Here is a 15,771-nt window from a genome sequence, read left to right as displayed (position 1 = left end):
TATGTGAATGGAAGCTTAAATTTTTTTATTTGTCCTTGCTTGCAGTTTACCTGTAATGATTTAACCTGTATTCTTGTGCCATATTTGCTCTTGCTGTTATTACAAAGACAAACCAAAGTAAATGTGTAAAGGAGACTAGGAGCTTTGAAATTATTGTTTGGGGGTTTTATAAAAGCAACTATTGTTACCTCCAGATTCTTTTTAATTCACGATCTGTCCTTAATATTTTGCTACTCATTCAAAAACATTCAATAAGTACTGAGTGCTTACCATGTGCTGGGCACTGTGGGTTCTGGAGAGAGGAGGGAGCACAGGGATTAAGAATCAGTTGAGTAAAATATGCAATATTTGTTCCCCACTAGTAACTGACTTACAGGGGACTAAAAGCCAAAAAAGGGGTGAAAAAAATCTTTAATTCAGGATCATGTTGTCTGTTTAGATAACTTTGAGACATGGTCTTAACTGTTTAAAATCAAAACAATATAACCCAAACTTTAAAGCTAAAAGAGACTGTAGATCATTTAATATAATTCCTCATTAGTTTAAGAACCAGAAAATAGCAAATAAATAAGTTGTGACCTCTTTGGTATATACTATAGGTCTTTGTAATTCTATAAATTTGTATCTGTAACCCAAATAGTTTGAAAAATTCTTTAAAAATCTCTTATATCTCAATTAATACTTTTAAACCATGTATTTTAATACATGGTTTATAAAACTAAGATAATTATATATATACACACACATACATAACATACACACACACATATATGTAACTAATGTATAAAACTAATTTTGCCCAAGTTTTTTCAACTTAGGGAAAAGATCTGTGGTTCCATATTCAAAATAAATACACTAAAAATTGATAAATAAACAAATAAGACTCTTTTCCTGTTCTAAGTAAGGTTTTGTGGTTTACTAGTTAGATAATTTGATCATTAGAATTGCAATGTGAAATCAGCTGATTTACTTGCTAAAACTTTAGACTTTGAGCTTCCTAAAGCCTTATGTATAGCCTTTATATTGTATGTAATGTTATTAAATGTATATAGTTAACTTTTTAATTTGGAAATGTACAACATTTTTTCATGTAATGTAAGTCTTTAAACAAATGCTCATTTTAATTTAAGCCTATACAGTGAATTGGCCAAGATATTTTAAGAGGGCACTTTAATATCACATTTATTATTTTTTAAAACCCTGGACTTACAAAAATGGATTGTTTGAAAGGTCATTCTGAAAATAGAAAAAAAGTATGTTGCTAATATATCCAGACTTCAGCAGGAGCTTCTTGTGTGTTTTTTCCCCAACTCTTGACAAAGTAGCAAAATTATAGATTCATTTTGTGAAGGGGATCACGTGTGGCTTTTTTTAATGAATTTTTTGTTGTTTCGCTTCTATACCTTTAATTTCTGTTATTGAATAACCTTTTCTTTAAAAAACTGATTTTTTTAAAGGCTTTATCTAAGCTGATATTCACTTCTTTTTTTGGTGAACTATCAGAATATAGTGAATGCTTTTCAAGTATTTAGGGACTTAATGTTTAAAAAGCCATAAAATAGAGTGATAATACTACCAAATAATTGCTTAAAGCTGAAAGCTAAGTTAACAATAGTGTATATAACAGGTATGTTTTCTGGGGAGATGTGTATCCAGTGACCCAAGGTATAAGTTTTTTTTCCAGTAAATATGACAAGAAGCGGCAGCTTGTTATTACATGTCCAGAATACACTGGAGCCTTACTTTAACACAATGTACTGTAACTTGGAATGTTTTCTGTGATGAGTCTGTTTTGAATTCTCGTCTAAGAAACCGTAGTCAACAAAAGGACCAAGGTGTCTTACAAAGTATGTTCACACGGTGTACATTATGAAGACCACATTGTGCCAGTATGATAATAGAGAATTAATTTAGGAATAGCCAGTGCTAGAACTTGAATCACAAATAATAGCTCATAATTTTTCCATTCATGGGAAAGATCATTTTAGACAGCTGTGTGAAATAGAAAATGAAGTTATTTTATTTTGAATGAATGATTCAGACTTCCCTACCAGAGCCAAGTAGTAACTGAAATAGGATCTTGATTTTCAGTGATAAAGATCTAAGTCTTAATTATGTTTCTTTTTAGAGCAGATTTTCTTTCTAACTTTTCCACCCAGATTCAATATTTGGGAATGTAAGCAGTTGATATATATATTGTGTGTATATATATATATATAGTATATTGGCTGACAGTTCATCTTTCTGCCAAATGTACATTTAGAGAAATTTGAAGTTTTAATGAGAATTTAGTCCATTTGTGTTTTCATACTCAAATATACCAACTTATGATTCCAAATCTATTTTTTTCAAAGTTCCTAACATACCGGAACTTGTACCTGCCACTTTCCCATAAAGTTGGTGGCAGGATATGTCAGTTTTATTTTTTTTAAATATGTACCATAATTAATTTTTTAAATAGTTTTCAGAGTTAGAAATATACTTAGGAGGGGAAAATGTTTTAATTAGATAATTCTACTTTTATGTGTCTTTAGTAGTGTACTCTAAAATGAATGCAAAATATAAAGCATTATTAAATGATTATAAGCTTTTAATTTTACCTATTTATGAATTTAAATTGTGAGTTGTATATTTTTTAACTGAGTTGTTTTAATAGTTGTAAGCATCTTGGAACATTATATTGGTTTTGAACTATTTAAACTCAAACTGAGTATGGTTTGAAAATAAATTATGAAAAATAATTAAATACCAAGCCATTCATTCAACAAAGATGTATTGAATTCCTACTATGTGCCAGGCGTGTGCAAGGTGTTGGCAGACAGAAACAGAAATGAAAACAGCCCTATCTTCAAGGAGCAGATCAGTATATTTTGGGGGCGAGAGAGATCTGTACATGAACAAGAGCAATAAAGGGCTGCATCTGTTAATGACAGAAGCAGTGAAAAGGGAGTGGGGTCATGTGGAAGGAGTGGGACTGCTGGGAAGCAGGATAAGGACGAGAAAGGCTCCCCTGCAGGAACTAACCTCAGAGTAGGATCATAAGATGGGGTGGGGGTATGCCTGGTTTGTAAATACACTGATATTGAATAATGAACAGTTTATATGTAAACTTCTAAATCCTGTGAAAACACTTTCTTCAAGAGCTTGTTCTTACCAGATAGAAAGGAATGGCTTCTAGTGAGACAAGAGTAGGTAAGGTTTGAAAAGTTACATTTTATAAAAGAGAGACAGAAACTTGCCCCAATCCTCTAAATATATTAGGATATAGCTTATGTAGTTTCACTACCAGAAAAGTCAAACAAAACCTTAATATGTATCCCTCAGCAATGAATAAATGTATAAAATGTCATACAAGATTTCTATCTGTGTTTTGGTCCATTATTTTAAGAAGGTTCATGTTTTACAATAAGCATTATTTATTTGGACTCGGCTCTATTTCCTCTGTTCTTTGCTCACTGTTGATTCTTGCCCCCTACTCCATTTACTTTTTTCTTAAGTATATCCTTAGTAATTCTTTCACTGAAGGTCTTTGGGCAGTAAACCTCCTAAGTCTTGTTTGTCTGAAAATGTCTTTTTTTTTTTTTTTTTTTTTGCAGTATGCGGGCCTCTCACTGTTGTGGCCTCTCCCGTTGCGGAGCACAGGCTCCGGACGCGCAGGCTCAGCAGCCATGGCTCACGGGCCCAGCCGCTCCGCGGCATGTGGGATCCTCCCAGACCGGGGCACGAACCCGTGTCCCCTGCATCGGCAGGCGGACTCTTAACCATTGCGCCACCAGGGAAGCCCTGAAAATGTCTTTATTATATTAACAGTCTTAAATCATCATTTGACATTATAGAATTCTAAGTTTCCAAACACTTGCCCTCAGCATTTTGAAGATAACATTCTATTGATTTCCAGCATTTATACTCTTGCTAATGAAAACCTGGATTTTCTTCCCTAGAAATAATCTGTTTTTCCCTCTGGTTACGTTTTTTTCATTTGAAGTGTTCTATTCATTTTTATGTGTATGTAATTAGAATAAAGAAAGAAAATGAAAACTGGCTTCAGAGTTTTCTGATAACACCAAAAAAGTAATCATAAAGGAAAATATCAATAGCCAGATTTAATCAAAATTAAAATCTTCTGTTCTTCAAAATATACTTAAGAAAAGAGTGTATTTTGAAAATGTGAAAATGTGAGCCACGGACTGGGATGAAATACTTGTAATAAATATTTCTCATGAAAAATAAATTGGACATAATCAAATTTTTTAAATTGCACTTCAAAAACACCATCAAGATAAACCATAATGGAAAAGAATGTGAAAAAGGATGTATATATATATTTATATATATAACTGAATCACTTTGCTGTACAGTAGAAATTAATACACTGTAAATCAACTATACTTCAATAAAATAAATTTTTTTAAAACTTCAGAAACACCATCGAGAAAGTCAAAAGGCAACCCATAAAATAGGATAACATATTTGAAAATCATATATCTGATAAGAATATTGTATCTGGAATGTGTAAAGAACTCTTACAGCTTAAGACAATCCAATAAAAAGTAGGCAAAATGTTAGAACGTATTTTTCTCCAAAGAAGACACAAATAGTCAATAAGAATATACAACATGTTCAACATCATTAGTCATCAGGGAAATGCCAATTAAAACCACAATGAAATATCACTAAAATAGCTAAAATTTTTAAAAACTGACAGTACCAAGTGGCAGCAAGGATGTGGAGGAAGCAACTCTCAGTGCTGTTGGGACTGTAAAATGGTATCAATACAATCACTTGGGATTTCTTACAAAATTAAATGTACATGTACCATGTGACCCAGCATTTCCACTTCTAGGTATTTACTCAAGAGAAATCATATATCTGAAATAGCCATATATGAACGTTTATAGCACTTTCTTCATAATAGCTGAAAACTGGAAACAACCCACATGTTTATCAACAGTTGAATGGATAGTTGAAGTATAATCAGCAATAAAAAATAACTACTGGTATACAAAGTAACATGGATGAGTCTCAGAAATACAGTGAGTGAAAGAAGCTAGACATGAAAATACATGATTTCCTTTACATGAAATTTTTAGAACAGACAAAATTAATACTGACTGTATTATCTGTTGCTGCATCTGGTTACCTCAAGGCTTCTCAAAATGTTGCAGTCGGGGTCATCTGGGACTCCAGTCTCTCCTGTGTGCTTGATTGAGGTTGGCCTGCTTCCAGGCTCGCTCGTGAGGTTGTTGGCTGGACTCAGTTCCTCTCTGGCTGTAAGCCAGAGGCCTCCCTCACTTCCTTGCCACATGGCCCTCCCCATAGGGCAGCTCATAACAAGCACAGAATGAACAAGTGAGAAATCGCAAGATGGAAGCCAGCTGTTTTTGTAACCTAATCTTGAAAGTGACACCCATCACTTTTGTTACATTCTTTTCATAAGTCACTAGGTCTAGCCCAGACTCAAGGGTATGAAGACCAGAGGATAGGATCATTGGAGACCATCTTACCCGTCAAACTTAATTTAAAGGTCATGTTTTGTATGTAATAATGCAAAATGTACTTTTAGAAGGCTTATGCACTAAAACACTCATCTTTTGATTAATGCCTAAAATTCCAGAGAGAGATTCAATCCTGTAATTTAAGAGTTTTAGTTAGTAAAATATAGACAATCATGGGAGAGTTTCCCTTTGGGCCTGTGTGATAATTACTGTGTTTTTATACTGTATTTTCCCCAAATCCACTTTGGGTAAAGAAGAGAGCAGGTAAAGAAGGTAGAGATAGGGAAACATGGCAGACCTGGTAAGCTCGCATAAAACAAAAACAATACTTTGCAGTTTTGCCCCTGATCAGCAGACCAGCTCAGTCTTCTTATATTATGAATATGTACTAACATTTTAATCTTAGTGTTTAATGTTTGTTTCTTGAACTTTTTAGATTGTAAATATTTGGGAGTGGTTTTTTGGTTTGTTTCATCTTAAAGGGGCCATGCTTGTAAGTGAACAGTACTCACTGGTGTTCTAATACTCTCCCAATTTTCTACACCCACTCCTGTGATCTTAATTTCTGTTTTCATGCATTTGCTCATGTTAAAGTTGTCATATATATTAAATGAGTTAATGCATGTAAAGCACTTAGTACCCAGCATACAGTAGGTGCTCTACTATTACTATGATTGATGCTGTTGTCCTCTGCTGCTTTGATCTCCACTACCCACCTCCAGTTGCTTCATCTTCCTTCCTCTACACCGCTCCACCTCCTCTTCAAATTTAACCCATCTTCTGTTCTTTCTCTTACCTACTCTCATTGCTACTTGGCCCTACTAAAACTTCTTTTTGCTCCTTACCACATTCCCCATGACAGTCAATCTAAACTTTTTTCATTCTTCTGAGCAGATGAATCACGTTCTTCTTATAGAGATTGTTATCTACTTCAAATCCCCTCCTCTTCTCCCCAATTTAATTTCCCTGCATTTATAGTCTCCTCTCTGCTTCAATTATCAACTCTTCCCTCTTGCCTCAAAGGAAGGAGCATTCTTTTGTGGCTAACTCCTCCATCTCCATTTTTTAATTCCGTTCTTTAGTTGGAATTAGGCTTGCTGCAAAACACAGAAAACCCCCAAATAACTGGTTTAAAAAGAGGTGTTTTTCTCAGGTGAAACAGCTCTAAAATTAGGCTATTTAGAACTGATACAGCAGTTCCACAACTTGTCAGAAACTCAATTTTTTTCTTTGCTATTGCTCTGCCATCCTTAAAAGCATGGCCCTCATCTTCATGGCACAAGATTGCTGCTTGAAAACCAGGGAACCAACTTTCCACAGAGTGAAATGAAGTTAAAGAAGGCAAGGAGGATCTCCTCTCTTTTAAGATGTCCCTAGAGAACTACACAACACTTAATTGATCCGTAATTAGTCCAAACCTAGCTGTATCTGGCTGCAAGAGATACTATGAAAGGAGCTATTTAGCTGAATGGCAGTGTGCCCACTGAAAATTCTGTACTTTGTGACTTTAAGAAAAAAAATTGGTTTTCTGTTCTAAAGGGAGATTTGATGAGGCGCTCATTCTCATCTCCAACAACTGTTTACTTACTTCCTCAATCCATTTCCATTACCCTCAAACATATCCTAGCTCTCCACCCTTTATCCTAAAAGAAAAATCAAAGTGTCTCTTGATTCTAGTCATTCTCTTCCTTTCACTGCAAAAAACTTTTTTTTAAATTCTCTCTCCTTTACAATTTAACATTTCTTCTATTCTGCTTATTCCCAATTCCTACTCACCATTGCACCTTTAAATTATATAGCTTCCTAACTAGCCTCCAAATTCCTGGGCATTTAACATATACATCTTTTACCTGAACCACGTCTTTAAATTTTATTTTATTTATATTTAACTTCACAAGTAATACAAGAGTATATGATTTTTTTAAAGGCATTATAAATAATGCAAACGTCTCCTTCGGCCATACCCATGGCTGCATTAAGACCTCTGCTGAACAAATAAGAGGATGAACGTAGTAGAGCAGATGATGCAATTTTCTTTTTTTTGAATTTTATTTATTTTTTTATACAACAGGTTCTTATTAGTCATTTTATACACATCAGTGTATACATGTCAATCCCAATCACCCGATTCATCACACCACCACCACCACCCACCACCCACCCCCCACTACTTTACCCCGGTGATGTCCATACGTTTGTTCTCTACATCTGTGTATCAATTTCTGCCCTGCAAACCGGTTCATCTGTACCATTTTTCTAGGTTCCACATGTGCATTAATGTACAATATTTGTTTTTCTCTTTCTGACTTACTTCACTCTGTATGACAGCCTCTAGATCCATCCACATCTCAACAAATGACCCAATTTCGTTCCTTTCTATGGCTGAGTAATATTCCATTGTATATATGTTCCACATCTTCCTTATCCATTAGTCTGTCCATGGGCATTTAGGTTACTTCCATGACCTGGCTATTGTAAATAGTGCTGCAATGAACATTGGGGTGCATGTGTCTTTTTGAATTATGGTTTTCTCTGGGTATATGCTTAGTAGTGGGATTGCTGGGTCATATGGTAATTCTATTTTTAGTTTTTTAAGGAAACTCCATACTGTTCTCCATAGTGGCTGTATCATTTACATTCCCACAGATGATGCTATTTTCCAATTCGTTCGTGTGTAACGGGGACGAGGGCCCTAGGCCACGCCGGGAAGGTCTCTCCCTACACAAGGCTGCTCTGTCTTCTACCGCACTGTCGTGAACGTTAATATCCCTCTCCTTCCGGCTCCCGGGGTGAGACACCCTTGGCCTAGGTCGGAGGGGCTGAGGCGGTACGAGTTCTCGAGTTCCGGGATTCTCGCGGGAAAACGCGAGTGTGGCGCTTCTCTGACGCACTTCCGGAGCGCGGACGGGGCGCCGCGGCGGCTGCAATCCTGGAAGATGGTGATTACAAGGTCTGCGCGGCCTCGGGCCGGGATCCAAGCCACGTCAGTTGAAATCTCCCAGCAGAAGGTAGGAGATATCAGTGCTCCCTCATTCTTCTCGCTGCTTCGCAGAACGGTGCTCAGGGAGGTGGGTGGCGCTGGGGTCCCGCGGAGCCTGGGGAGGAGCGGTAGAAAAGCCGGAACTGGCAGCGCGCAGCTGCGTACCAGGCTCCGTGCTAAGCCTGTAGCTTCCTCTTCAGACCTCACTAGGGTCTTTTAATATAATGCGTGGCAGGGAATAGAGAGATTAAGTAACTTATTTTGCGGTAGTTCAGCTCCGTAATGCAGATGCACAGCTCAGGCCTTTTAATCTGACTGCTAACATCGTGCTAAGGAGGATTAATTTCGGCCACCAAGTGTGAGCCTCATTAGCCGGATTGGATGGAGAAGGCACCATTTTCACGTGGGAAGACTGGCTGTGCCCCGACAGCACCTCCTTCTGGCGTGGGGAGGGCTGTGGTGACGCCAGCTAGTAATTCAGTGGCGTTAGTCGTCCGCTGCCTCTGATGTTGCGATGAAGGGAAGGGAGCATTAATTCGCTTAGGTATGAAAACGTAAGCACAGCGACCGATTCTATCTTTCGTCTTTTCCTATATGTATGTCGGAATGTAGGTCCACCTAGCATATGTGACTTTGAGTGGAGAAAAATTTCTTTTTCAATTATTTGTTTTGTTCCCTAAAGTCAGATCCAGGACTTAGGTGACGCTAGTGAGGCAGGGCCTGCAAATGCAGAGTCAGATCCAGTATTTAAGTATTGATTTTTTTTTAAATTGTGGGTGGTGATGGTTGTTGTTATTGTTTTGCATTAATCTTGTTTACTTAGTTTTTTAGTGCCCTCTTAAAATTTGCTTCTGAGGGGAGTGCCTCATTCACTTTGCTCTTGTCCCAGCCCTACCTAAATCACAATGTATTTTCACTGGCTTATAGAATTCTGCTGCGGCAAGAATTCAGGCACATCCAAAAGGCCGGAAGGAATCTCCATCTGATGACCCAAGTATTGATGAATCACAGACCACTAGGGAACAAAGTCCAGCTCCTAAAACCAGGAAGAGGAAGAGCGGAACTACAGGTTCATTACCAGGAATGAACAAACCTTCTACTGATGGAGAGATCTCTGAAGCAGAGTCAAACTGTTCTGTGTCTGAGGCCCAGGAACCCATTTTAAGAGTAACTAGGAGAAGGCAGATCTTAGTTGCAGGCACCCCAGTTTCCAGTGTAAGGAAAAAGCTGAAAATAACTCGAGTAAGTGAGTCTCATACTGAAGAAGAAGTCTCTGAAGCAGAATCTCATATTTCAGGTAATTCTAGAATTGTGCATCCCACAGAAATAGCAACAAGAACCAGGAGAAGTAAGGCTAAATCCCGAACCGATCCAAACCAAGAATCCCATGTGGAAGCTAATTCTGATGCTGAGTCATCATGCTCAGACATTTCTTCATTTTCTGGAATTGCAACTAGGAGAACAACAAGGAGTATGCAAAGGAAATTACAGGCACAAACTGAGGAGAATGATACTAAGATTGTACCAGGAAATGAAAAGCAAATCATAAATACACCTGTGAATTTAGAGGATTCAGATACCAGACGAACTTCTTCTCGTTTACTAGCAAGATCGCTTTCTCAGATAAATAAGCCAGATACCTCTAATAATGAAACTTATGATGACCCTGATAATGACTCCTTCTTTGGAAATTCAGGAAAAAAACTAATAGCGCAAAAACGCCAAAGTTTTAATATAAGACAGGAAAAACAAGATGACGTTTCACCTCTCAAAGAAATAACAAAGCAGAATTGTAAGAGCTTAGATGAAGAAGCCAAAGGAATAATAGATGCGGGAAAAGAAATTAATGAGAAAAATTCTCAGTTGAAGAGTCTTTCTGAACTTCAGGACACTAGTCTTCAGCAGTCACTTTCGCAAAGGCATTCAACCCCCGAAAGTAGCAAAACCACCTCAGCATCCTCAAACCTGAACTGTGAGGCTGTAATGAAATCGTTAGCTCAGACATTTGCAGTTGTGGAAGTGGACAGATGGAATGAAGAGAGAAACAGCAGCATAAAAACAAGTGACTGGACAGAACTTAGTGATGGTGGTGATAGTGATGAAGAAGAAGAGTGCACAGTTATAGTTGTTGGCGAAGACATGAGCCAAGAAAGGGATGTAGATTTTCAGTGTGATACCAAACTGTGTGAACTTGAGCCCAGCACATCTCAGGATAAAGATGATTCTGTTTTATTAGTTCTCAGCAGTGATGAAAGCCAGCAGTCTGAAAACAGTGAGAATGAAGAGGACACTGTGTGTTTTGTTGAAAATAGTGGTCAAAAAGAGTCATTAAATGGAGACTCAGAAAATACATCACGTGGCAATGCATTGTTTGTAATTGACACAACTCCTCGACTGAATGCTGATGAAAATTTTTACTTGGATGAAGAAGACAAGGCAAGTGAAGTTGCCACTGAGGAAGAAAAGGAGGAGGAGGAAGAAAGTGAAGAAGAACCATCAGACAGTGACAGAAATAAAGATAATGAGTTTAGTGATGAAGACAACTTACTAAATAGCACAAAATCTAAACTGTAAGTTTTATCTTTATTTTTTAAAGTAAGTTTTTGATACATGTTTGAAGTGGCTAATTTACCATAAAAATACTTGTCATAGAAATTGAAAAAATTATTACTTTGGGTTCTTTATGGAAGAGCTTTTTTATCCAGCATTTCCCTTGTTGATGTGGGTATCTTTGTTAGTCATATTTTTCCCACCAATGAGAACTAAAAGTACTCCGTTTGGTGGTATATTAAAAATCATCTGGGGCCTCCCTGGTGGCGCAGTGGTTGAGAGTCCGCCTGCCGGTGCAGGGGACATGGGTTCATGCCCCGGTCTGGGAGGATCCCACATGCCGTGGAGTGGCTGGGCCCGTGAGCCATGGCCGCTGAGCCTGCACGTCCGGAGCCTGTGCTCCACAACGGGAGAGGCCCACATACTGCAAAAAAAAAAAAAAAAAAAAAAAAAAATCATCTGTTAAGGTTTTCTTGCATGATTATAAGAGAAACATATAAAAGGGAAGGGAGGTAACTTGGTTTTTTTCTACATGTTGATTGTAGAGAAATTGAAAAATAGAGGAAACCTGAGAAAAACAATAACCTATAATCCCATCTACCACCCATTGAAAAGCACTCTTTGGGGGCTATTTCTTTAGCTTCTTTTTTTTGTTGTTTTTCAAATTTGTTTTTCCTAGGCACAGGCCCTTGGTGGCAGTGTATTCACTGGAAATACGGGTATCCTTGGTAAGGAACTATCCATTAACAGATGCCTAGTCTTCACTCTAAACCAGTGAAATCGCTGAGGCTAGTCTCAGGTGTACTTATTTTTTAAAAGCCACACCTCCTCCCCAGGATAATTGTAATGTACACTCAGGGTTGAGAATCACTGCCAAGGCACTACAATTGAATGATTTCACTTTCCAGTAGAGGTTGATTATCAAAACTTTTAACTGCTCAGTTTATATGAATAATTAGGAAAGAAACTGACTGTAAGTCCAAGTGTACTTGTTTATAAAAAGGACTCTTCAGTAATATAAAGTAGAAATTTTTATTACATAAATATAGCAGGAGCCCAAGCCAACTGCAGAAGATTCTGATTTGGTGGATCCGGGGTTTGACAGTTATATTTTTTTTAAAACTCTAGTGGAAAGTACGAATGCTCGTTGTTTAAAACTCACTGATTTAGAGGCACTACTAAATGCCCTTAAATTACCCAGAAAAACCTTCCAAATTTGGATAACTTAGAAGTTCAGAGTAGAAGACCCTGTCTTTCTCATTGGCTTTGGAGATGGAAGTATGTGGATGTATATTAACTATACCTGAAGTTGAGCAAATTGCCAGATGTATTTCCTCCTCCTTTCTGTAATTCTTTCTTTATAAAATCCCTTTATGAAGTCTGTTGTCATGTAATATGGCCTTAATCCTCTTCTAAGAAAAACTAGGGAATAAATTTTGATGTGCTTCCAAAAGGCTTAATTCATTATTCATCCCATAATTTTGTTCTAAATAAAAATACAGTCTCAATTGTTTCCATTTTGAATTACTAAATGATCTAAAAAAGATCATTTCTTAATCACTTAAAAGTGATCATTTCTCTTTCAGTCTGAAGTTGACTAGCAGCAGCATAGATCCTGGTCTGAGTATTAAGCAGTTGGGTGGTTTGTATATTAATGTCAATGCAGACAAGCTACAGTTGAACAAGAGAACACTAACACAGATCAAGGAGAAAAAGAAAAATGAGGTAAGTTGCACAAAGCATCCCATTGGTTTTCATAGAACTAACCAGTCACTTCTAGAAATGATTAGTCCTTGGTAAGAGACTAATTTTCCTACAGTGCAACCACATTAGCCTACTGTGCTGCTTTTTTCCCTCTTTCCAGGACAATCATTTCTTCTTTTTTATTATAAAGTCCCAGCTATAAAAGATGAGGCTTGAAAACTAAAGTGACATAGGATCAGTGTTACTCTTCTTGCAATCACCAGTTATGATCCCAAGGGTTGTGTTTTTTCTTTTCTTGCTATACTTTTAGTTCTTAACTGCCTTGGACTGTGTTGAAAATCTGAAAGCTGTGAGTGCCCACTAACCCCACCAGGAAAAAAAGCACATGTGCGCATAGACATAAAATTGTACATATATTTTCAGAAAGGAATTACAGGTTAGGTAACCTCATCCAAACCCTCAGTTTCAGCTGTCACCTTGAATGACTTCCAAATCTTTAGTATCAATATTTTCTAGCCTTGCAGCCTACCCAGGTCTTTAAATCCAGGTGCCTGTTGTTTGTTCATTCAGATGTGCTCAGGCACTTGACTTCACTAATTGCCCTTCTCTTCCCTACCTAAACCAGTTCCTCCTTTTGCAAGGGAAAATCTGTTTCCCTTTTGCACTCAACAACTAAGCCTATGGGACGGTGCTTCTTATATACTTTCTACTCTGCCCCCTCCTTTCCACCCCACTGTCACTGACTAGTGACATCTGTTGTGTTTTTCATCTAGACTATTGTAGTGGCCTCCTTACTCTTCTTCAAGCCATCCTCCAGGGTCTTGCTAGATTTCTTTTTCTAAAAATACAAATCTGACCATGATATTCTGTTTAAGTCCTGTAGTGGTTCCTCAGAGCATACAAGGTGCCTCTGTTCCTCTAGCTCTGACTGTCCACCTGCTGTGTTCTTACCATTGAAAATTACTGTTGACTTGAGGGTATGGGGAGGGGGAAGGTTAAGCCGTGACAAAGCGAGAGAGAGGCATGGACATATATACACTACCAAATGTAAAATAGATAGCTAGTGGGAAGCAGCCACATAGCACAGGGAGATCAGCTCGGTGCTTTGTGACCAACCTAGAGGGGTGGGACAGGAAGGGTGGGAGGGAGGGAGGGAGACGCAAGAGGGAAGAGATATGGGAACATATGTATATGTATAACTGATTCACTTTTTTATAAAGCAGAAACTAACACACCATTGTAAAGCAATTATACTCCAATAAAGATGTAAAAAAAAAAAGAAAGAAAGAAAATTACTATAGTTCCCTGAACACACCCTGGTCCTTCCCAGGCCAATGCAGAGATTATAAATCACAACCTTTAGGAAGCATTCTTTGACCCTAGTCCTTCCCCCTACCTCCTCTCTGCTTCTGCAACACCCAGTATAGATCTAAGTGATTATTGATCATGTGGTATTCATTGTTATTTTACTGTCTTTTATTTCTGGGCCGGATAGTTCTTTGTTGTGGGAAAATGTCCTGTGCCTTGTAGGATATTTTTAGCAGCATCCCTGGCCGCTACCCCGTAGGTGCCAGTAACATCCATCTCTACCAGTGCACCACCCTCCCACCTCAAAATGTCTTCAGATATTGTCAGTTGCTCTCAGTTGAGAACCAATCTAAACCCTACTGTAGTACTTGACACACAACCAGCTCTTAATAATCTATTAAGTAAATGTCATGCTCTCTTCTCTGACTGGTAGGAAAGTCTAGATTGCTACTGTGCTACCCAGCAACTTCTAGTCCTGAACCTGAATTGAGGATTTCTGAATTGATAATTGACTTCTAAATTGATAATTTCAAATGCTATTGACCAAATTAATATTTGCTGTATTCCTTTGAACTGTTTTGAGGGCTAAGGAGCAGCTGTCTTTAGTTCTTGTACTGGGGAAATGACTAATTACCCTGAGGTTCCTTTTAGTCACATACACAGTATTAAGACAGTATTTAATCACCCTAGGCAAGTAACAAGAAATGCAGAAGACATTTAGGAAAAGATTAACAGATCTGACTACTTAAAATTTTAAAACTTATGCAAATAAAAACACCTTAAAGACAAGTAAAAGACTACAGTTTAATACCAAGATACAAAATACATTTCTACAAATTAATAAGAACACAACCCTGTATAAAAATGAAAAATAACCCCCCCAAAATACAGGCATTCCACAGAAGAAGACTTATATTACAATACATAGATAATAAATACACAAAAAGTTGATCAACAGCAAATGGAAACATTCATGAAGTACCACTGACAAAACACAAAAGGATAATCTCCTGTGTTGGCTATGTAAAGAAAATGGTACTGATTAACTCTTGGTAGGAGTTTATACTACTTGGATGCAAGGCAGTTTAGTAGTACCTATCAAAATTTAAATGACACATTTTGGAATCTGTTTTACGGAAATAATCACAAGTGTGCAGAGATGATGTTTACAATGTTTCATGGAAAAAAGTGTAATGGAGACTTATTAAACTAAATATCAAGAAGAAAAATTATGCACAACAGCTGTTAAAAAGAATGAAGTTGATCTTTGTATGAATTGACATTGAAAGAGCATCTTTGATATATTGTTGGGTTGCAAAAAGCAGATTTGTTTGATGGCATAATTTCATTGGTATACCATAAAAAGCATATGTTGTTTAATCAAAATCTATACTGCTGTTTCTTATCAGTAGTCTAGCTGGTCTCCTCAGATCACAGAAAGCTGTTTTACCAACATCGAAGAACTTATTAAAGCCTAGTCAGTTTTTTTTCCAGGGAGTTCAAGAACTCTACGGCATTGTTCCTATTGTCTTCCGTTTCCAGTTGGTTGGTGCAGGTGGCTGGTTGCAAACCAATGAAATGCAAGTGGACACATTAATGTATATCTGGTGTGTGCAGATTTAGATTAGAAAAAGAAATTTGAGATGAATATTGATTTTATAGATTCCCTAAACCCTTCAGTTTGTCTCCTAAAGCATTTTTATTTTGATACAATTTACAAATTTAAGGACAGGA

The 15,771-nt window shown here is 37.4% G+C and overlaps 1 protein-coding gene across 4 annotated transcripts in view; it reads left to right on the top strand.

Moving 5' to 3' along the window:
* The first annotated feature begins 8,396 nt into the window (after nucleotides 1–8,396).
* DNTTIP2 (deoxynucleotidyltransferase terminal interacting protein 2) overlaps nucleotides 8,397–15,771 on the top strand; it is a 21,453-nt gene continuing 14,078 nt past the window's right edge. For 3 of the 4 annotated variants that reach the window (XR_009531145.1, XM_060090154.1, XM_060090153.1), the window contains exons 1-3: nucleotides 8,397–8,503; nucleotides 9,403–11,045; nucleotides 12,612–12,750. Coding sequence is in view for 3 of the 4 variants with exons in the window: in XM_060090154.1 (XP_059946137.1) it covers nucleotides 8,432–8,503; nucleotides 9,403–11,045; nucleotides 12,612–12,750 (1,854 nt within the window). In the remaining variant the exon portion in view is untranslated. Of the gene's footprint in view, nucleotides 8,504–8,749; nucleotides 9,020–9,402; nucleotides 11,046–12,611; nucleotides 12,751–15,771 lie in introns of those variants that run through there. The other variant, XM_060090155.1, reaches the window with a different exon arrangement.

This window comes from Mesoplodon densirostris, chromosome 2 (genome assembly GCF_025265405.1).
Source record: "Mesoplodon densirostris isolate mMesDen1 chromosome 2, mMesDen1 primary haplotype, whole genome shotgun sequence".
Classification (NCBI taxonomy): domain Eukaryota; kingdom Metazoa; phylum Chordata; class Mammalia; order Artiodactyla; family Ziphiidae; genus Mesoplodon; species Mesoplodon densirostris.
Note: the sequence above shows the minus strand (reverse complement) of the source record. Positions and strands in the feature narration are given on the sequence as shown.